The 17,581-nt window shown below is 40.0% G+C and overlaps 1 protein-coding gene and 1 non-coding gene across 2 annotated transcripts in view; one reads left to right on the forward strand and one right to left on the reverse strand.

Moving 5' to 3' along the window:
- TNFSF11 (TNF superfamily member 11) overlaps positions 1–14,166 on the forward strand; it is a 31,007-nt gene extending 16,841 nt beyond the window's left edge. The window contains exons 3-5 of the mRNA XM_077855541.1: positions 7,718–7,763; positions 7,844–7,942; positions 12,625–14,166. Coding sequence (XP_077711667.1) covers positions 7,718–7,763; positions 7,844–7,942; positions 12,625–13,046 — 567 coding nt within the window. The 3' untranslated portion in view covers positions 13,047–14,166. The remainder of the gene's footprint in view (positions 1–7,717; positions 7,764–7,843; positions 7,943–12,624) is intronic.
- On the reverse strand, positions 8,228–8,334 carry LOC144288187 (U6 spliceosomal RNA). Its single transcript, XR_013356161.1, has one exon. It is a non-coding gene; the product is annotated as a U6 spliceosomal RNA (small nuclear RNA).
- Positions 14,167–17,581: the final 3,415 nt, after the last annotated feature.

Here is a 17,581-nt window from a genome sequence, read left to right on the forward strand (position 1 = left end):
GAACTATTACCTAACAGTTCATAAGGAACTATGGCGTCCCCATCTTCATCCAAGTGCATATAAAGTTTCCCCCCATATCCTGTGGATTAGGAGGTTAGTATGAGCTTTAGGGGAGTGAGGAAAGCAAGACGCTGAGACACCTATATTAATTCTGTCTGTTTAATTGCTCCACAACACCTGGGCCTTCTTCCTGTGGGTGGGCATTCTTTCTGTGCCTTGTAAACCAAGAATACCAGGAAAGTAAAACTTTTACAAAAAAAAGACAAGGTGCTGATAAGATGGTAAGACTTCTGAGAGCGCTTGGAGACAAAGTTGGTATGAACCAGAGGGCGGGATACTGGCAGTGAGGGCTGACTCTAAGTAGCTCTGTGTGGCTGGCACCTGTGGTGTCCCACAGTGACCTCGGCGGTGGGGTTTGAGAGCTCAGGGGAAGAAGAGCAAAAGAGCCTGAAGCAGTAACCAGGACATCTTGCAGGGCCTTATGAGCCCAGGTAAAGAAATGTGGGCTTGCTCCTGAAGTCTGTGGGCAGCTCCTGGAGGATTTGGAGAGAAGAAGCATGCTCCTCTGTGTGCTTTAGGATGCTCCAGCAGCCATGGATCTGTTTGAGGACAGCAGGAGACTGGGAGAGGAGGCAGGAGGCTATTACCTTAATCCCAATGAGAAATGATGAACTCTTGAAGGAAGGCAGTTGTACTTGGTGGAGAGGAAGGGGATGGATCTCTGAGCTGTTTACGTGGTGGATGTCTGCAGGACTTCTCTGCAGGAATAGGAAACTGGCTATTCATTTTCAGAAACAACCCATGTGTGGCATTCATGTGCTAACTCGGCTGATAAATACACTATTCTTGTAACTTGGTTGGAGAAGAATTACATGAAGGGTATCATTAAGATGTTAAAATGAATGCATTACATATGTTAACAAGTGTATGAACCCGGTATTATATCTGGCAAACGGGGTGTTAAATCCTTGTTCTACCAGCCAGATGTCCCTGCAGCTGCTACTGGTACTGCAGAGGGAGGCAGCCACCTGAGACCCCAGCTATGAGCTGGTGCCAGTGGTTTCCGAAGCATCTGGCTGTACAAATTGCTTCTTCTGTGCTCTGACTGACAGGCACTACGTGGATCACACAATTCACATCACAATGCACAGGTGGGATTTTCAGTCTGATAACCCCAACCTCCAGCAACTTGACCTTTTCAGGAAATTTCTATAGCTAGGCATGTCCTCCGTAGGAGCTTAAATCGACTTCTATCATTTCGTAAGATAACAAAGCACTGCGATCAAGCAAATAAGACCATTTTAATAAACCTTCACTCTTGAATTGGAATGCTATCAAAGTCCTGTTTGGGGCAGTTGTCCAACTGAATTTGCAAAAGCAGGCTTACCATTTGCCTGCTTAAATGTTTAAATTACCTGGAGCAAAATTTTCACAACTACCCAAAGGAACTGAAAATACTTATAGGTGTTTGTATTTATTCTTATGGAGTACAATCTCTCCCAAGCGGCTTTGATTTATCAAGATTGAGCCAGTTCTGAGATGTCTCTCACCTCCCTACTTTTGGTGAAAGACCAAAATATTTCAAATATTTGGTGAAATGTTTTAGGAAATATTTTAGACGATATTTGAAAGAGCCCGTGCCAACAGACTGAAGACCCCAGTTTGCTCTCTTCAAATTGACCCTACCACACTCTGGGTATTGTGCTTCTTGGGATGTTGCATTTGGGAGAAGCCAAAAAGAAGCAATCCTGGAGACCACAGTTACACAATCACATCGATCTTTTGTGTGCTTTCTTTCCTGGAGGAGAAATTGTGAAATCACATTTTTCTATGCATGAAATCCAAGTCAAAATTATTTAAAAAAAAAAAAGAAGAAGAATTGGTTGTTTTCTTGTCTTTTTAGATGTACTCTGACAGCAAAGATGAAAGGTTAGTGCAGTCCAAATAGGAAACTACCACAATGAGAAGATGAAAAAATGTGAAATGTCCTCATCCCTATTGTTTTTAGACTTTGGAGAGGGGGTGACAGCAGTTTCAAACTGGTAAGGCCTGGCTGGGGCATCGCAGGCTTGTCAATGGGGACAGCGTCCGCTAGGTGGCAGTACGTCCGAGGGTTTCTTGCATCCTGGATTTGGCAGCAATTTCTTTGGCTGCCTCCCAGTCCTTCGCTTTTCCTTTTTGTTTGGAAGGGTTAAAGGAAGCTATCATAATTGAGGCCCATAATTATGCATAAAAATGCATAATTTTGCTGAAAAGCCCACGTGTTACAGTGTGGCCATAAAATAAATTCATTCATTCATCTGAGTTTTCTTAGTCACTTACAGGTAATGATCCCAGTTGTCATGGGTAGTTTATGGAAACCAGGGGGGCAATTCTTCTTGTCCTTTGCACGTAACAGATGCTAAGCCTGCTGTATTCTGAGGAAGCAGATCACTACTGGTCCTCCTGTGGAGCAGACATTGGGTTGTCTTCTGTGGCTCTTGGTGGAGAGGTGAGGGGAAATTGCAGGGAAGACTGTGCCGGCCTTCCTCACCTTGAAAACTGTCCCTGGCTCATGCCAAAGGCTGTTTGCTGTGAGGCATGTCAAAGGCCTATCACCTTTGGTGCGAGGCACCTATCCTTTATGATAGTGTAGACCACATATGCACTGGATGGTTATCCAGAGAGTTAAATTCTTTTTTCTTTAACTTACAGCTGGATTTACAATAAGATAAACACATAATATTCTAAGAAAGATCTCTTTCATCTGAATAATTTGTTCAGAGGAAAGGAGTTGGGATATTCTTTGTAGTGTTTTCCCCAGATTAGATGATCAGATCGTTTTGAATTCAAGGAAACCAGAAGCAATGTCTGAAGGATAAGATTTGGGAATAAAGAACTGTAAATTTTAAGACACTCTAATTAGCGTGACAGATGTAGAGGACTAGAGTGGATGAAAATAAATGTAAATGCACAGCTTAGAAAATAAATGGAATTGTCAGTTGGGGTGAAGTTTCAGTACTCCTTTTGAAGGGTTTCCTATCATCTTGAAAATTAAAAATATTAGGGAGGGGGGGCATTCAAGACAGATCCGTGCTTGGTATATACATACAAAGTACCCAATCTTTGAGAAGAATGACATAACAGAGTAGCTCCTGCTGTGTGGAGTGGACTCGACAGTCATGTTTGGAGGTGGGTGCAGGCCACCCTCACACCCAAGGTCTGCAGGCCATAGTTTGGGCGATTCACCAACCAAGCCCTGAACATGGCTCAGCTAATTCTGAGCCAGTTGTTTTCTGAAGACCCTGGGAGTTCTGAGACCATTTATCCTGATGTCAAGGCTCCTTTTTGTCCGATTTTCCGGGCAACCTGCAGGTACTCGGCCGCTAGACCCCAGTGAAGAAAAGCCTCCTTTCAGACTTAGGTTCTCCAGTTGGAGCTTTATAAATTAGACTGATGAAGATTAATAAAAGAAAAGCTTACACATTTATCGAATATAAGTTCCCATGAAATGAAGACCAGAAGAAACTGTTACCTAACTGGCTTTTATACTAGGTTTGTGGGAAAATGTGATAGGACAAAAGGATCTGAGGTCAGGGCATGAAACAGGAAATCTTAACAAGGCCTGTTCCTTCCTGTTATTCCTGGTGTCCTTACATCTCAGAGATAAAGATGCTCCCTCCTTTCTATCAGGTAGGAGGAAAGCACCTCTCACAGAGGGTCCTATGATCTGCTTCAGAGGAGATGGACCAGGTCAGAGGGTCCTTCCTGCACCTGCCATGTCTCAGATTCCTTCAGCTTAAAATATTGAATATGCCAAGGCCTTGTATTTTGGGGTAGCATGTTCTGAACTCCATGATGGACCATTGAGACTCTTCTGTGAGCTTTCAGGCATGTACTTGAGGACTACCTCTTGCAAAGGGAGAAGGGTATACAGCTCTGAAAGAGGAGCCAGAGGCAGAGGTTCAAGTCCCTGCTTTACCAGGAGAGTCCTTATTTTCTCAGGCTCCATTTCCCAGTCTCAAAAATGAGGTTAGTGATAGCTACCCAGCCTCTGATTCTAACAAGAATCAATATGACAATACAAGGGAAAATCCTTCGTTAGCTACACATACTTTAATTTTCAGTATGAATATATGAGATAGATGGAGGTTGTGAGAATAGAATAAATCTATGGCCAAATAGAGACATGACCAAACAACCATTCTTGGGAGCACTCAATTAGTAATAATGTTTGTCAATGCCTGCCTCATATTAGAATCACCTGGAGAGATTCTTTAAAAAAAATACCAAGTGGATATCAGACTAATTACATTAGACTGGCTGGAGCTGGGGCCTGCGTACCCTGGATGTAGTCCTAGAAGAATGTTCTATTTATGGTTGACATCAATACACATAAATAACACTGAGCTTGGAGTCAAAAGTTGGGAGTGAGGTAGGGATACAAGAATAGTTCATGAGAATACATTTTTTTGTAGCCTTGGGTTATAAACACATCCTGTACACCCCTTTCACATGGAAACTTCCCTATAGGGTTTCGGAGAGGAATTGAAATTTTGGGGGTGCCTAAGAACAGGTATACCATGAAAGCAGCATTACATGATGGGTCTCTAGCTAGAGTTCTAATCCATCCTGGGTGAGGACACATTAGGGTTTTTTGTTTTGTTTTGTTTTTTTGATATTTAGATGGGCTTTCTTTCTTTCCTTTTTTCCTTTTTTATTTTTTTTTTTATTTTAGAAGTCACTGAAAGTGCTTCGGGGTGCTGATTATTGAATTTTCTCGTAATGAAAAGTTCTGTGATAGCTCTGACCTAGAAGCCACTGATTAAGTGGGCAGGAGAAGTTTATTCCCAGGTAGGAAAGAACAAACCTTCCCTGCCCATTTATTCAGTGACTTGAGTCTGCTTGCTTCGTTTGCCTGGGTCTCAACCTTCAAAAAAAATTTTAGATCTGCCCATCTCTGAAATCTTTTGGGATGTCAAAGGGATTACTGTTCTCAAATTGAGGCCCGAGGCCAGCAGCTCTAGCTCACCTGATGGAAATGCAAATTCTCAGGCCCTACCCAAGATCTACTGGGTCAGAAACTGTGTTTCAGCGTGCCCTCTGGGAGATGGTGATGCATGCTCAAGTCTGAGAACTACCGAGCTAGCACATAAACTCTTCTCTTGTTTTTCTCAGTAAAAGGTGTGTTTTTCTTCATAGAAAAGCACAAAGCAGACATTGGTTGTCATATGCCACGCTTAGCTTTGCTTCCTGTCCCCCTCTCCCCTCTCCCCTCTGAGGAGTAGTCAGATTAGGAGAGGGAAAATGAAGGGTAGCTTTAAATTTCTGAATTACTGTGTCATCAAGGATTCTATTCCAATCTTTTAAGAGGTAGTAGTCAGGTGAAGAAATATTGCATATATTAGTGTATAAAGATATGCACTATGTATAAAGACATATTATATTGTAAGTGTATAAATATATATACAATGCATAAGTATATCTCTATTATAAATGCATATATATAATGAATAAAGGTGCCGTGTGTGTGTGTGTATAAAGCTATGAAAATATGCACGTGTATAAGATACACACAATGTATGGTGATACAATGTGTGTATATAAATCTCTATTCTAAATACAGGAGAGGCTAACCCAGGAAATTCCAGAAATCTGAGTACTATCGGGAATCCAGAGACCTAGGGGATTGGAGGTCAGCAGGGGAGAAAAATCTTGGCGGGGAGGGAAGAATAAGGCCTGCTAAGGAGCAGTGCACTGCACGATGCAGAGGGGGCTGCTACAGTTTGCCCAGAATTTCCCACATGCAGTGCTCCCAGATTCTGCGGTGCGGTACCCTGGGCCAAGGCCAAAGCAGAGATAGCCCTGGTGGAGTCCAAGGCTTCTTTGTGAAAGTCAGTCACACTGTGACTTCTTTATGTAACAGAAAACAGTTATACTATCTCCTACAAGGGTCTTTAAACGTAGAATAGATTCTTTTCTCTCCTGGGAGCCCTGAAGGCAGAGAGAAAAATCAATGTTATCTCTAGAATTCCAAATGTTAATAGTTGAAGTTGTGTTAGCCTCTCTCTCTCTCTCTCATCATCATCATCATCATCTATCATCATCTATCAATCATCTATCATCATCTATCATCTATCATCTATCATCTATTATCATCATCTTCTATCATCTGTCATCTATCAATCATCATCTATCATCTATCTATCTATCTATCTATCTATCTATCTATCTATCTATCATCTATCTCAAATCCCTTCTCTCTAGACACTCAAAGAACTTAAGTTTATGACTTAACCTTTTAAACAACACAGGAAGGGGCCAGGGGAGTGGGGGAAATGGGTAGCATGGACAGTCAATCCCAGTAATAGAGAAATTAGGAATCTCTCCAAGAGTGTTTCTAGTATCTAGGTATTTGAATTACCAGACACTCTGCTAAGTGCCTACGTGCATTACCTCATTTAACCTTATGATAGAGGTACTATTAATATCTTTTAGTACAGGTTGATAAAGGATTTGAACTGAAGTTAAACTTGATGTTTCACCCACTCCATCTTAGTATTTAATGATAGCTAAGGTCTTGATTCCGATGGGCCTGCAGTTATTTACCTACTGGATCCTTTATTCTCAGCTCTCAAATTGAGATATGCAATTACCTGTGCTCTTTACGTACTTGTGTTCTTTGTTTTTCAGCTTTGAATTTCTTTTTTTTTTCTTTTTTAAGATTTTATATATTTATTTGAGAGAGAGAGAGTGGGAGCAGGGGGTAGAGGAGAGGAGCACAGGAAGAGGGAGAAGCAGCCTCCCCACTGAGCAGGGAGCCCAATGCCGGACTCAATCTCAGGATCCTGGAATCATGACCTAAGCCGAAGGCAGATGCTTAACTGACTGAGCCACCCAGGCTCCCCATTCTGGTTTGAGTTTCTAAACCTCTATTTGTGACGTATTTTAACTTAATTATTGATACTCTAAAAGTTCTTAGACTTCCATATAGTACTTTAAATACACTGTTTTTTTTTTTTTAATTAAAAAATTGACCATTGGGAGCTAGGCATTACTCGCTTTCCTATGGGTTGAACTTTAGTGCAGTAACAGGAATTCACTAATGAAATAAACATAAAAAGAGCCTCCCTAAAGATTCGAGAGGGTCATATATTTTGTGGTAATTATTATTTTCCTAGTTAACTTCATCTTCATTTGTATATCTGCTACAAATTCTTAATTATGTTTAATTATTCCAGGTTTTATAATTTACATTGTCTCTTATTTCCTCTTATCGTCCAAAGTATTTTGTTAGATGGTATGTGTGTGGTCTACTTTTTAAAGCATATCAACATAATTCTTTGGGATGAACTTCTCTTTTAAAAAAAAAAAAAGATTTATTTATTTATTGTAGAGAGACAGAAAGCACAAGAGTGGGAGGAGGGGCAGAGGGAAGGAATCTCAAGCAGACTTCCCATTGAGCATGGAACCTGACGAAGGGCTTCTCATCACCCTGAGACCATGACCTGAGCCAAAAACCAAGAGTTGGACACTCAACCAACCGAGCCACCAGGTGCCCCTGGTTGAACTTCTCTTAGATAGCTACCTAGAACACCAATGAATTTCACTACCTATGTATGTCTGGCCTATTTTGAGGGAAAGAAGATTAATTTATCATATGTCCAACAGTCCTAAACTCTTATGGCTTGACTGGAAGAGTAAATATATAAATAAGATTTTTGTCTTTTTATTTCAGGAATTACAACATATTGTTAGATCACAACACATCAGAGCAGAAAAAGGTAAGCCTGGACCTGCATGAATATGTGAAATCATACAGGGTCCATACTCTTTGGGCTAACAGGGTTTTTCTCATCTCCAGCTATGATGGAAGGTTCATGGTTGGAAATGGCCAGGAGGGGCAAGACTCATACTCAACCTTTTGCTCATCTCACTATCAATGCCACTGACATCCCATCTGGTAAGTTCCATTTACATCCTGCCTGAAAAAAGATTTCAAGAGTCCTTTACCAGTCCATCTGAATACTCAATACTATTATTAGCCGGTTGCTAACATTTTGAGAGCCCTTAACTTCTAGAGCAGAAGAAAGATCATTTGGTGTTCAGTTGATAATCTATATTATGGAAACAGTTATTCTTTTTTTTTTTTGGTATATGAAAATTTATTGTCATGTTTTCACCACCAAAACTTACGATCTTGGTCTTTCCTTCCTTGGTCTTTTCCTCCTCTCTTTGTACAAGGCCAAAAGAGAGAGAACGCTTCACGAATTTGCGTGTCATCCTTGCACAGTGGCCATGCTAATCTTCTCCATATTGTTCCAATTTTAGTATATGTGCTGCCGAAGTGAGCATGGAAACAGTTATTCTCAGCTCTGTCAGAATGGGCGTCATCACTCTTCATTTTCAGATCATCAGAATGGGTGTTTATTTTTAATGACTGCCAGTTGAGGTTGCATAAGTGGGGAGGACAGTCTCTTGTTATGTTCATCTGTATTTACCCAAACTAAAGTTGGTACATTCCCACTGCCAACCTATGAAGTGCATGGATTTAACTTCTCCAGAGTTCTAGGCAGAGGCTTAATAGAGTTATGTTTAAGAGGCAGTCACCCTCTAGAAAAGGAGACCTACTCCTTCTCCAAGGGCTTATTACTTTCTCTGGAAAGAATTTAGCTCAATGCACTGGAGAGCTGATTATCTTTTAGTAATGAGGAAACCCAGAGCTCTGTGCCACATCTAACCAATGCCCCAGCTATTCCACCCTGTAATCCCCACTGGTCACCCTACCTTGGGATAGATGAACATCAAAAAGGTTAAAAGAAGGGATGCCTGGGTGGCTCAGCGGTTGAGCCTCTGCCTTTGGCTCAGGCCATGATCCCAGATTCCTGGGTTTCAAGCCCCACATCGGGCTCCTTGCATGGAGCCTGCTTCTCCCTCTGCCTGTGTCTCTGCCTCTTTCTCTCTCTGTGTTGCTCATGAATAAATAACTGAATAAAATCTTTTTTAAAAAAGGTTAAAAGAACATTATAATAGAGTGTCAGTTGACATTATTGTCATTGCATTTGTTCAACATAAACTATGTATCAGGCATTTCATTATATTCATTACCTCTACTCCTTACCACAACCCTGCAAGTAAGTGATTATCATTCAGATTCGCAGACAAGGAAACTGAGGTCCACATAGCTTATCTGCTCAGGGTCACAGTGGTAGTAGTATTAGAAGCTGAGTTCCACTCTAGAATCACTCTAGTTGATTCCCATGTCCATGGTTTTTACACTATGGGCCATCATATTAGCACCCTATTAGTACCCTGTGGCCTGTTGGCTTTGTCAGAAGAAAATAAATTCAGAGTTCTTATGTTCTTATTTTCCCATAAGAAGTAGATTAATGTGGTTTTAATAGCAGGGGCTCGTGGTCTGACTGCCTGGGTATGAAGCGCCACTGTACTAAGTATTGTCTGTGTGATCTCTTGCAAATTATTGGAATGATTTGTCAGTTTTTTTATGGGGATGAAGATCATATCTATCTCACGAGGTGGCCATGGAGATTTAACAAGGCAATGTCAGAGCATGCTCATATGGAAGCTGGCATATAGTAAGCACCCTGTGAATGCAACTTGTTACTATTATTTGAGTTTTATTAAATAATTATACATGTTCCATTTTGTTCTAAAAATAATTTTTTTAATTTATTTTTTATTGGTGTTCAATTTACTAACATACAGAATAACCCCCAGTGCCCGTCACCCATTCACTCCCACCCCCTGCCCTCCTCCCCTTCTACCACCCCTAGTTCATTTCCCAGAGTTAGCAGTCTTTACGTTCTGTCTCCCTTTCTGATATTTCCCACACATTTCTTCTCCCTTCCCTTATATTCCCTTTCACTAAAAATAATTTAAGGCTGGTTTTTCTTGGAGTTAAAAACAAACAAACAACAAAAACAACAACAACAAAAAAAAACCAACCAAACAAACAAACCAAGTTTTAGTAAATTTTGCAGCCACTATCATAGCATGGGTCACAGATATTTCCTGACTGCAGACATAGAAACTGAGAAACCAACGCTTTGGTGTGTAGCACATTTTCCTGAACTATCTATCCTGTCCCAGATATCTGCTTTATGAACAAATTTTCTCTCTGCTCATGTGTATGTGTGCCTTACATTGAAGCTACACTAATTTTCTGAGTGAAAACTATTTTGCATATTAGCAAATGCAATCAAATTAATACTGATATATCAGTTGTTTGTGCTGTGAATGCACTCTGCATTTATCTTTTCAGTTCATTTTAAATGGCATATGATAAATATTACATTACACTGTGTGCCAAAGTCTGTTTGGCAATACCAAGCGTGTTTTAGTTATAAAGCTCTCTCTTCAGGCACCTAGCATCAAACCATTGCCAAAAAGCAAGGCAAAACTCCTAGTTATTTTCTGACAGCTATTGAGTTTGTGACTGAGTGAAATGAAGTAGTGTATACTTCTGTTTAAGAAAATAGCATTTGCTCCTCTGGCTAAGCCAACAACTCCTTGAGTCCATTTATCTCCCAGTTTTGGCCAGTACTAGGATTCTTCAGAGGGAGATGGCTTTAGTTTTGCATGTTCATTATTGGCTTCTGTTTTATATTTATTTACATATAAGGAAAAAATCAGAATTTGCCTTCTATTAGCGTATGGATTTGCAAAGCTTCTTGAATAATATGCATGGGGAAGTGTTTTGTGAGGCTAGACTAAGTGGCTTTCTTAAGGTAGTGGCTCAGGCTAAATATTTGGAGACAGCCTCTTCCCTAGCACCTAGTGGAGACACCCCAGAAGGGATGAGGGGTTTGGGGTAAAAGGTCATCAGCATGCTTTGTTAGTCATGGAAACCCGGGCTTGCCATGTGAGGTCCCTCAACTTGATCACAGGGTATTATTTCTCTTTGTGTCTCCCACTTTTCTCTATTTTTGAGACCTCCCTTTTTTTTTTTTTTAACAATGATAGCTTTCCTCCTTTTCTCCTCTACATGCTGTGTGTGTTCCATTCTTTGTTCCAACAGTTCCCCTCACTAACAATACTCTCTTCCTTTTCTCAGCCCATCCATATTTGATTGAAGCCTTCCCTGTCCTCTGGCTCCAGTGTCCCCTCATTGGGCTGAGTGCTCCTGATTGCCATTAATTTCTGCAGCATTCACTTGGCAGTTGCTTGGCTGAAATTCAGCTAAGTGCTGTGTGACATACAGCAATGAAATATTGTATTTTCCATTTTATAAGCTTATTTCTTATTTTCTCCCCTATTACTGCTAAGTGCCTTGAAGCTATACTGCTTGATAAAATTCTTAATTATGGGCAGAGTGAATCCAAATAGAAAACCTCACACAGATATTTATTGAATGATTGATCAACCAAATGAATCCATGAATGGATGAGTTTAATGAATAAAAATAGAGATATGTTTAGTAGTGAATATGGACACTCCTTCCAATTGACTAGCTAACAGTGGGGGTGATATGTGGTCAAGGTTCTTGTCTTTTCTCCCCTCTCTGTATCATATTCCTTTCTTCCCTCTCCAGGCTGTATCTACGAGCCCTTGGACTAATACTAACTCATCCATTCCACTGAGAGTAGACTTTACCTTAGTCATTCTCTTTCTCTCTGTTAAGAGTCATCATAGGACATAAACTATAAGACAAGACATTAATTGAGAGAAGAACTAAATATAAGAGTAGGGTAAGAACAGAGAAACATGGAATAATTTTAGATGGGAAACATCTTGAATTTTGTTTGCTCTGTCAATGGGTTAGGTGACTGTTTATTATCAGCCTGGAGGATTTACTTTTCTCGTGTTTGTGGGGCTGTGATGAACAGTCTTGTAGTCTCATCCTGAATCACTTGGGACCATGGGTTGATATTTACATTTGGAATGATATTTACATTTGGGGTGATATTTATGCTCTGGATGCTTCAATCTGGGATAATCTGGGGTAGAACCTCCAATGAAAAAGAAAGAAGTGTGCAAAAGTGGGTCCTGGAGGCCTCAGTGCCTGTAATGGCTTCTCAGGCTCGCTTTAGCACTCTCCTATGGAGTTCAGGAAATATACTGTCCTTGGACAGGAATTGGAACCATTGGAATCAAGCAAAGTCTGGAAGTTCTCTTCCTATACTTGTCTGTTGCTTTTCTGTATCAACTGCCTTTGGCTTATTCTCTGTCTTCAACCTTAAATGATCTTCCTGATTCTGTTGTCTGAATCCTGTACCTATTTTAAGTTCTCAGGCTCAGTAACAATTCAACAAAGTCATTCTTGATTCTTTTGTAAAGAACTAAGCTCTCTTCCTTTGAATTCCCACAGCAATTATCTACACCTTTGCTCTCAGGGTTCATGCCTTGCTTCTTAACTGAGGACATACCATACCTATTGGTTGTGTACTATAGGCTCCTTGAGGGAAGGAAAACTGAGTTTTTATCTTTGTCCTCTCTCAGGCTCCTAGTAGGGAGCTCTAGGGACATCTTCATGTATTTCTGCCCTTTTAGAAAATAACTTCTGAAAAAGTACTCTCCCTTTGGAACAATAACGGTTATGCTATGTTTTTCTCCAACCTTATGGAATCATGAAGATGTCCTTATTGAAGGGGTGCATTTTAAATCATGTACTTTTTCACTCCTCAGGTTCCCACAAAGTGAGTCTGTCCTCCTGGTACCATGACCGAGGTTGGGCCAAGATCTCCAACATGACTTTCAGCAATGGGAAACTAATAGTTAACCAAGATGGCTTTTATTTCCTGTACGCCAACATTTGCTTTAGACATCATGAAACTTCAGGAGACCTCGCCACAGAGTATCTTCAGCTGATGGTGTATGTCACTAAAACCAGCATCAAAATCCCGAGTTCTCATACACTGATGAAAGGAGGAAGCACCAAATACTGGTCAGGGAATTCTGAATTCCATTTTTATTCCATAAACGTTGGAGGATTTTTTAAGCTACGATCTGGTGAGGAAATAAGCATCGAGGTATCCAACCCATCACTACTGGACCCAGATCAAGATGCAACATACTTTGGGGCTTTTAAGGTTCTAGATATAGATTGAGTCCCATTTTATGGAGTGTTATTCTGTATTTCCGAGGATGTATGGAAAATTTTTTTAAACAAGGCAAGAAAGATGTATATAGATGTGAGACTACTAAGGGGTATGACCCACAATGATACAAGAAGACTCTTTCCATGCTTTTGACTCTGTAGCGAGCATGTGTATTTACAGCCCATGGGAGAGGTTGGAGTAAACTGTGTTACAGTCTAAAGGCTTTCTTACATAATGGCTTTTAAATTTTGTAATGAATTCCTAAAATTATACCAGATTAGAGCAATTATGGTTGCCTTTATATGAAACTGTATTTGACTATGGGAAGGGTTAATTCTCTGGATCTAGCCTGTGGTTATGTGCCACAGCTTAAGTGGAGAGGGTGTCACCTAATGCCAATGGATGATCATCAGAAGGGTTAAGTTCCTTTGAATTGTTACATCATGCCGGAACCTGCAAATAAATACTTTTTCTAATGAGGAGAGAAAATATATGTATTTTTATATAATATCTAAAGTTATATTTCAGATGTAATGTTTTCTGTGCAAAGTATTGTAAATTATATTTGTGCCATAGTATTTGATTCAAAATATTTAAAAATGTCTTGCTGTTGACATATTTAATGTTTTAAATGTACAGACATATTTAACTGGTGCACTTTGTAAATCCCCTGGGGTAAACTTGCAGCTAAGGGAAAAAAATGTTGTTTGCTAATATCAACTGTATTATACTTCTTTACTCTTTTAACTTAATAGATTTTTCAGACTTGTCAAGTCTGTGCAAAAAAAGTAAAATGGCTGCCTTGAATAATAAGCAGGATGTTGGCCACCAGGTGCCTTTCAAATTTAGAAGCTAATTGACTTTAGAAAGCTGACATTGCCAAAAAGTATACATAATGGGCTACTGGAATCTGTCAAGAGTATTTATATAATTATTGAACAGGTGTTTTTTCTACAAGTGCTGCAAATTGTAAATTTTGTGGGTTTTTTATGGAAAAGTTATCAGTGGCTTATCAGCAAAAAAATCCAATTTTTAATATAGTAGATGATATTTTATACTGTACAGTAAAAACATTGCCTTTGAATGTTAATTTTTTTGGTACAAAAATAAATTTATAAGAAGACCTGCCTTTGTGATGTTGTGCTTTTCTTTCATGTCTGTCTTACTCTGTGACCCCATTCTCTCCAATATGCTATTTTGGCTTTTATCTTTCCAAAGGTTAGCGGGAGAAATGCAGATTTAATTAAAAATTAGGGACAGATTCAATTAAATTAATGAACCTCAGAATTTGAAAAATAATTTACAAGGGATATGCATGCCAGATAGAAAATAGAGGCTTCTTCACTTAAAAGAGAAAAGTTTATGTTATGCTTTTGTCACGAGAAAAAAAAAATAGTGTTGTGCATGAGTTCATAATGCCCTGCAGAACAACTGACCTGGAGGAGCCCTTGAACATTTTATAGCTTACTATGGTGAGGAAGCATTAGCAATGGACTAGATGCTTGACTTCATGGAAATTTCTGTGGGGGAGCTGTCCCAACCCATGCTGGTTACTCATGTGAGAGAGATAGAAGAAAACAAGCAACTTGGGAAGGCACAGGAAGCCGTAATTTAAGGCACTTGACATTCGTGGATAAATGTTTCTTGATGGTTGTGAAGAATAGAAGGAGAAGAGAAATAGCAGATGTTAAAGAAGAAATTGTATATTTTAAGCAGCAAAGCTATGATTGTAGGACTCAATCACTGCCCAAAATACACCTATTGTTTTAAACCTACCCATAAATCTGAGGTAGATTGGCACAAAATATGATTGCATATTCCAATTGCTGAGCCTTGGTTGGAGGAAAAATGAATTTTGATAGGCAATCAGAATTTCTCCACTCTCCGTTGACACAAAATCTTGTTATATAAAGAACCTTATTAGCTGCCCTGGCTCCTATAAGGTGATTGTCATTTCCACGGGTGAATGACATTCATTCATTTGTTCCACGTTATTTACTGAGCACCAACTATGTACTAGACACTGTACCAGGCACTGGGGATCCTATGGCATCCTTTCTGACCTTAAAGAGTTTCCATCCTAATAGGGAGGAGCCTCCTAAGAGTGTAGTAGGGGAGCTCCAGGGTATGTAGAGTGTGCTGTGGCATCAGCGAGAGGGCCATTGAACCCAACATTAGGAATCCGAGAAGGTCTAGAAATTAAATTGGGCTGAATACAAGGTGGGCTGAAAGGCTTCAAAAGTAGATTTAGAGTAGAATATCCATTAATATTTTTTTTAAAGATTTTATTTATTTATTCATGAGAGACAGAGAGAAAGAGGCAGACACACAGGCAGAGAGAGAAGCAGGCTCCATGCAGGGAGCCCGATGTGGGACCCGATCCCGGGACTCCAGGACCACACCCTGGGCCGAAGGCAGATGCTTAACTAAACTTGCAATCTCTCAAAGATGAGCTAAAATCCAAAGTCTAGGGATGGCAAGAATCTAGGATCTCATGAGACAGTACATGGTAGCCCCATCCAGACCGGGAACTAACATGGTGGATGGTCTGCAATGCTAAGGGAGACCCTCTGCAGAAAACCTTGAAAATCCAACCTGACTGTAATGTGATTTTGCATATGTTAACAACCTGGCAGGTCAGGGATTTTTAGAGCTTTGCTGGAATGAATCTATGACTTCATGAAATGTTGGTATGAACTGGCCTGTGCCTCAAAGGAGTCAACTGTAACAAGAGGATGTGCCAAGGGTATGGACGCATGAAAAAGCTTTTTCCACTGTTCTAGTGATGCTCAAGGATTTCCAGGATCTGAGGAGGAGGATCTAAAATGCAGGATTCAATACCTGACTTTCCCATTCACACACTACTTTTACTCCTGCTTTTTCTTCTCACTCACTCCCTTTCTCCCTTCCACTCTTCTTATGTGTTTTAATCTTTTTCTTTTTTCTTTTCTCCACACCCCCAATCCCTGGCCCTTGCCTCAGAGGACCATCTCATTTCTCTGGTGGCCTCTGAGGAAGAAGGAGGCTGCTGCATCTGATTGAGATGGAACCAGATCCTATCAACACTCAGCAACAACAAAGTAAATGTGCTGAGTGACAAGATCATGTCAGGAAACCAACACATACTAGTTGCTCTGGCAAATGGAATTGTCGGCTCATTGTAAACTTCCCATTTCCATCTTCGTCCCCACACATGCCAAATCTGAAGGAAGGAAAGCATACAAAATCTGAAGTCCTCTGTCTTCGTGAGTCAGCTTTTACAAATATACCAGATTCACGCACGCTTGCATCTTTTCTAAACACTGCATGTGCAGTAATTCCTGTTCAGTGGAGTTGGTTTCCTCCATTTCCTTCTGCTTCCTTTTGTCTCATTCGTTTCATCAGGCCATCATAGAAAAGTACCCAAGAAGATGACCTGTTTCTCCAGTGACTCCAGTGGATATCTGAACACCTCGTATTTTGTCCTGTCTCTCAGTGTCTACTTGTTGATTTGGCTAGGGACAGTGGCATGGGGTCTCATGTTACATTTTGGGGACACAGCTCTGACTCAGCTTGCATTTGCACATTTAGCCTGTGGAGCCATTCAGGGCACGTCAAGCATGTGCTAGCTTCACTTTTGGCTTTGTTAATCGATTCTCTAGCTTCTTTGCTATGAAATTGAAATATGTTTCCCAGAAGCTGCATTTATAAATGCTAATTAGTTATTGATTCACATTATTATGATTTAGGCTTGTGTCACTTTTTACAATAAAAAATTTGTACACAGTAAGTATTAGATTTTAGCTATAAAACAGAAATCTATCCTTTTGATTAGTAACACTTTTATGATACCTCTACTCTTCTACTCTTGTAATTGAAAATTTCTATTTCCTAATCATTTTCCCTCACCTCCCCTCTCCTTTGCTGACTGATCCTCTTTTCAGGAGTTTGTCATTATCACATCTTGGCCAGTACTCCAGCTATTTGCAGTGACAATCTCTTTGGTGTATCAGATGTGGACCAGTTGTAACATTCATATTGCTACTGGCTTTCAATGTTTATAGAGAAATCCTGTAGAATCTTCTTTTCTGAAAATTCAAAGAGGTATCTCTTCCTTTTGGCAAAGGAATGAGCTAGTAGCTACTTCATTAGTAACACCCAGAACTAAGAACCTGGGGATCAGGGCTTGCTTCAGAAACAGTTACTTCTCCTAAAAATGTAATAAATATTTTAAAGTTTCTTATGAGGTTCCCTTATGAACATACCTAAAGTCATGGTATGTTGTCATCTTGGGCAAAACACATTTTTCCCCTTTTTCTATGGATTCTGCACAAGCTTTACTTTCTCAAAGGCCTGATCTCAATAATCTTACGTTTGTGGAGGGCACCTGAGTGGCTCAGTTGATTAAGCATAGCATCCAACTCTTGATCTCAGCTCAGGTCTTGATCTCAGGGTTGTAAGTTCAAGCTCCACATTAGGCTCCACTTAAAAAAAAAATTCTTATGTTGGTAGAATGAAAACTTCTCATGAAATGTGCACATCTTTCAAAAGATAGATTACAAGTT

The sequence above is a fragment of the Canis aureus genome, chromosome 17 (genome assembly GCF_053574225.1).
Source record: "Canis aureus isolate CA01 chromosome 17, VMU_Caureus_v.1.0, whole genome shotgun sequence".
Taxonomy (NCBI): Eukaryota; Metazoa; Chordata; class Mammalia; order Carnivora; family Canidae; genus Canis; species Canis aureus.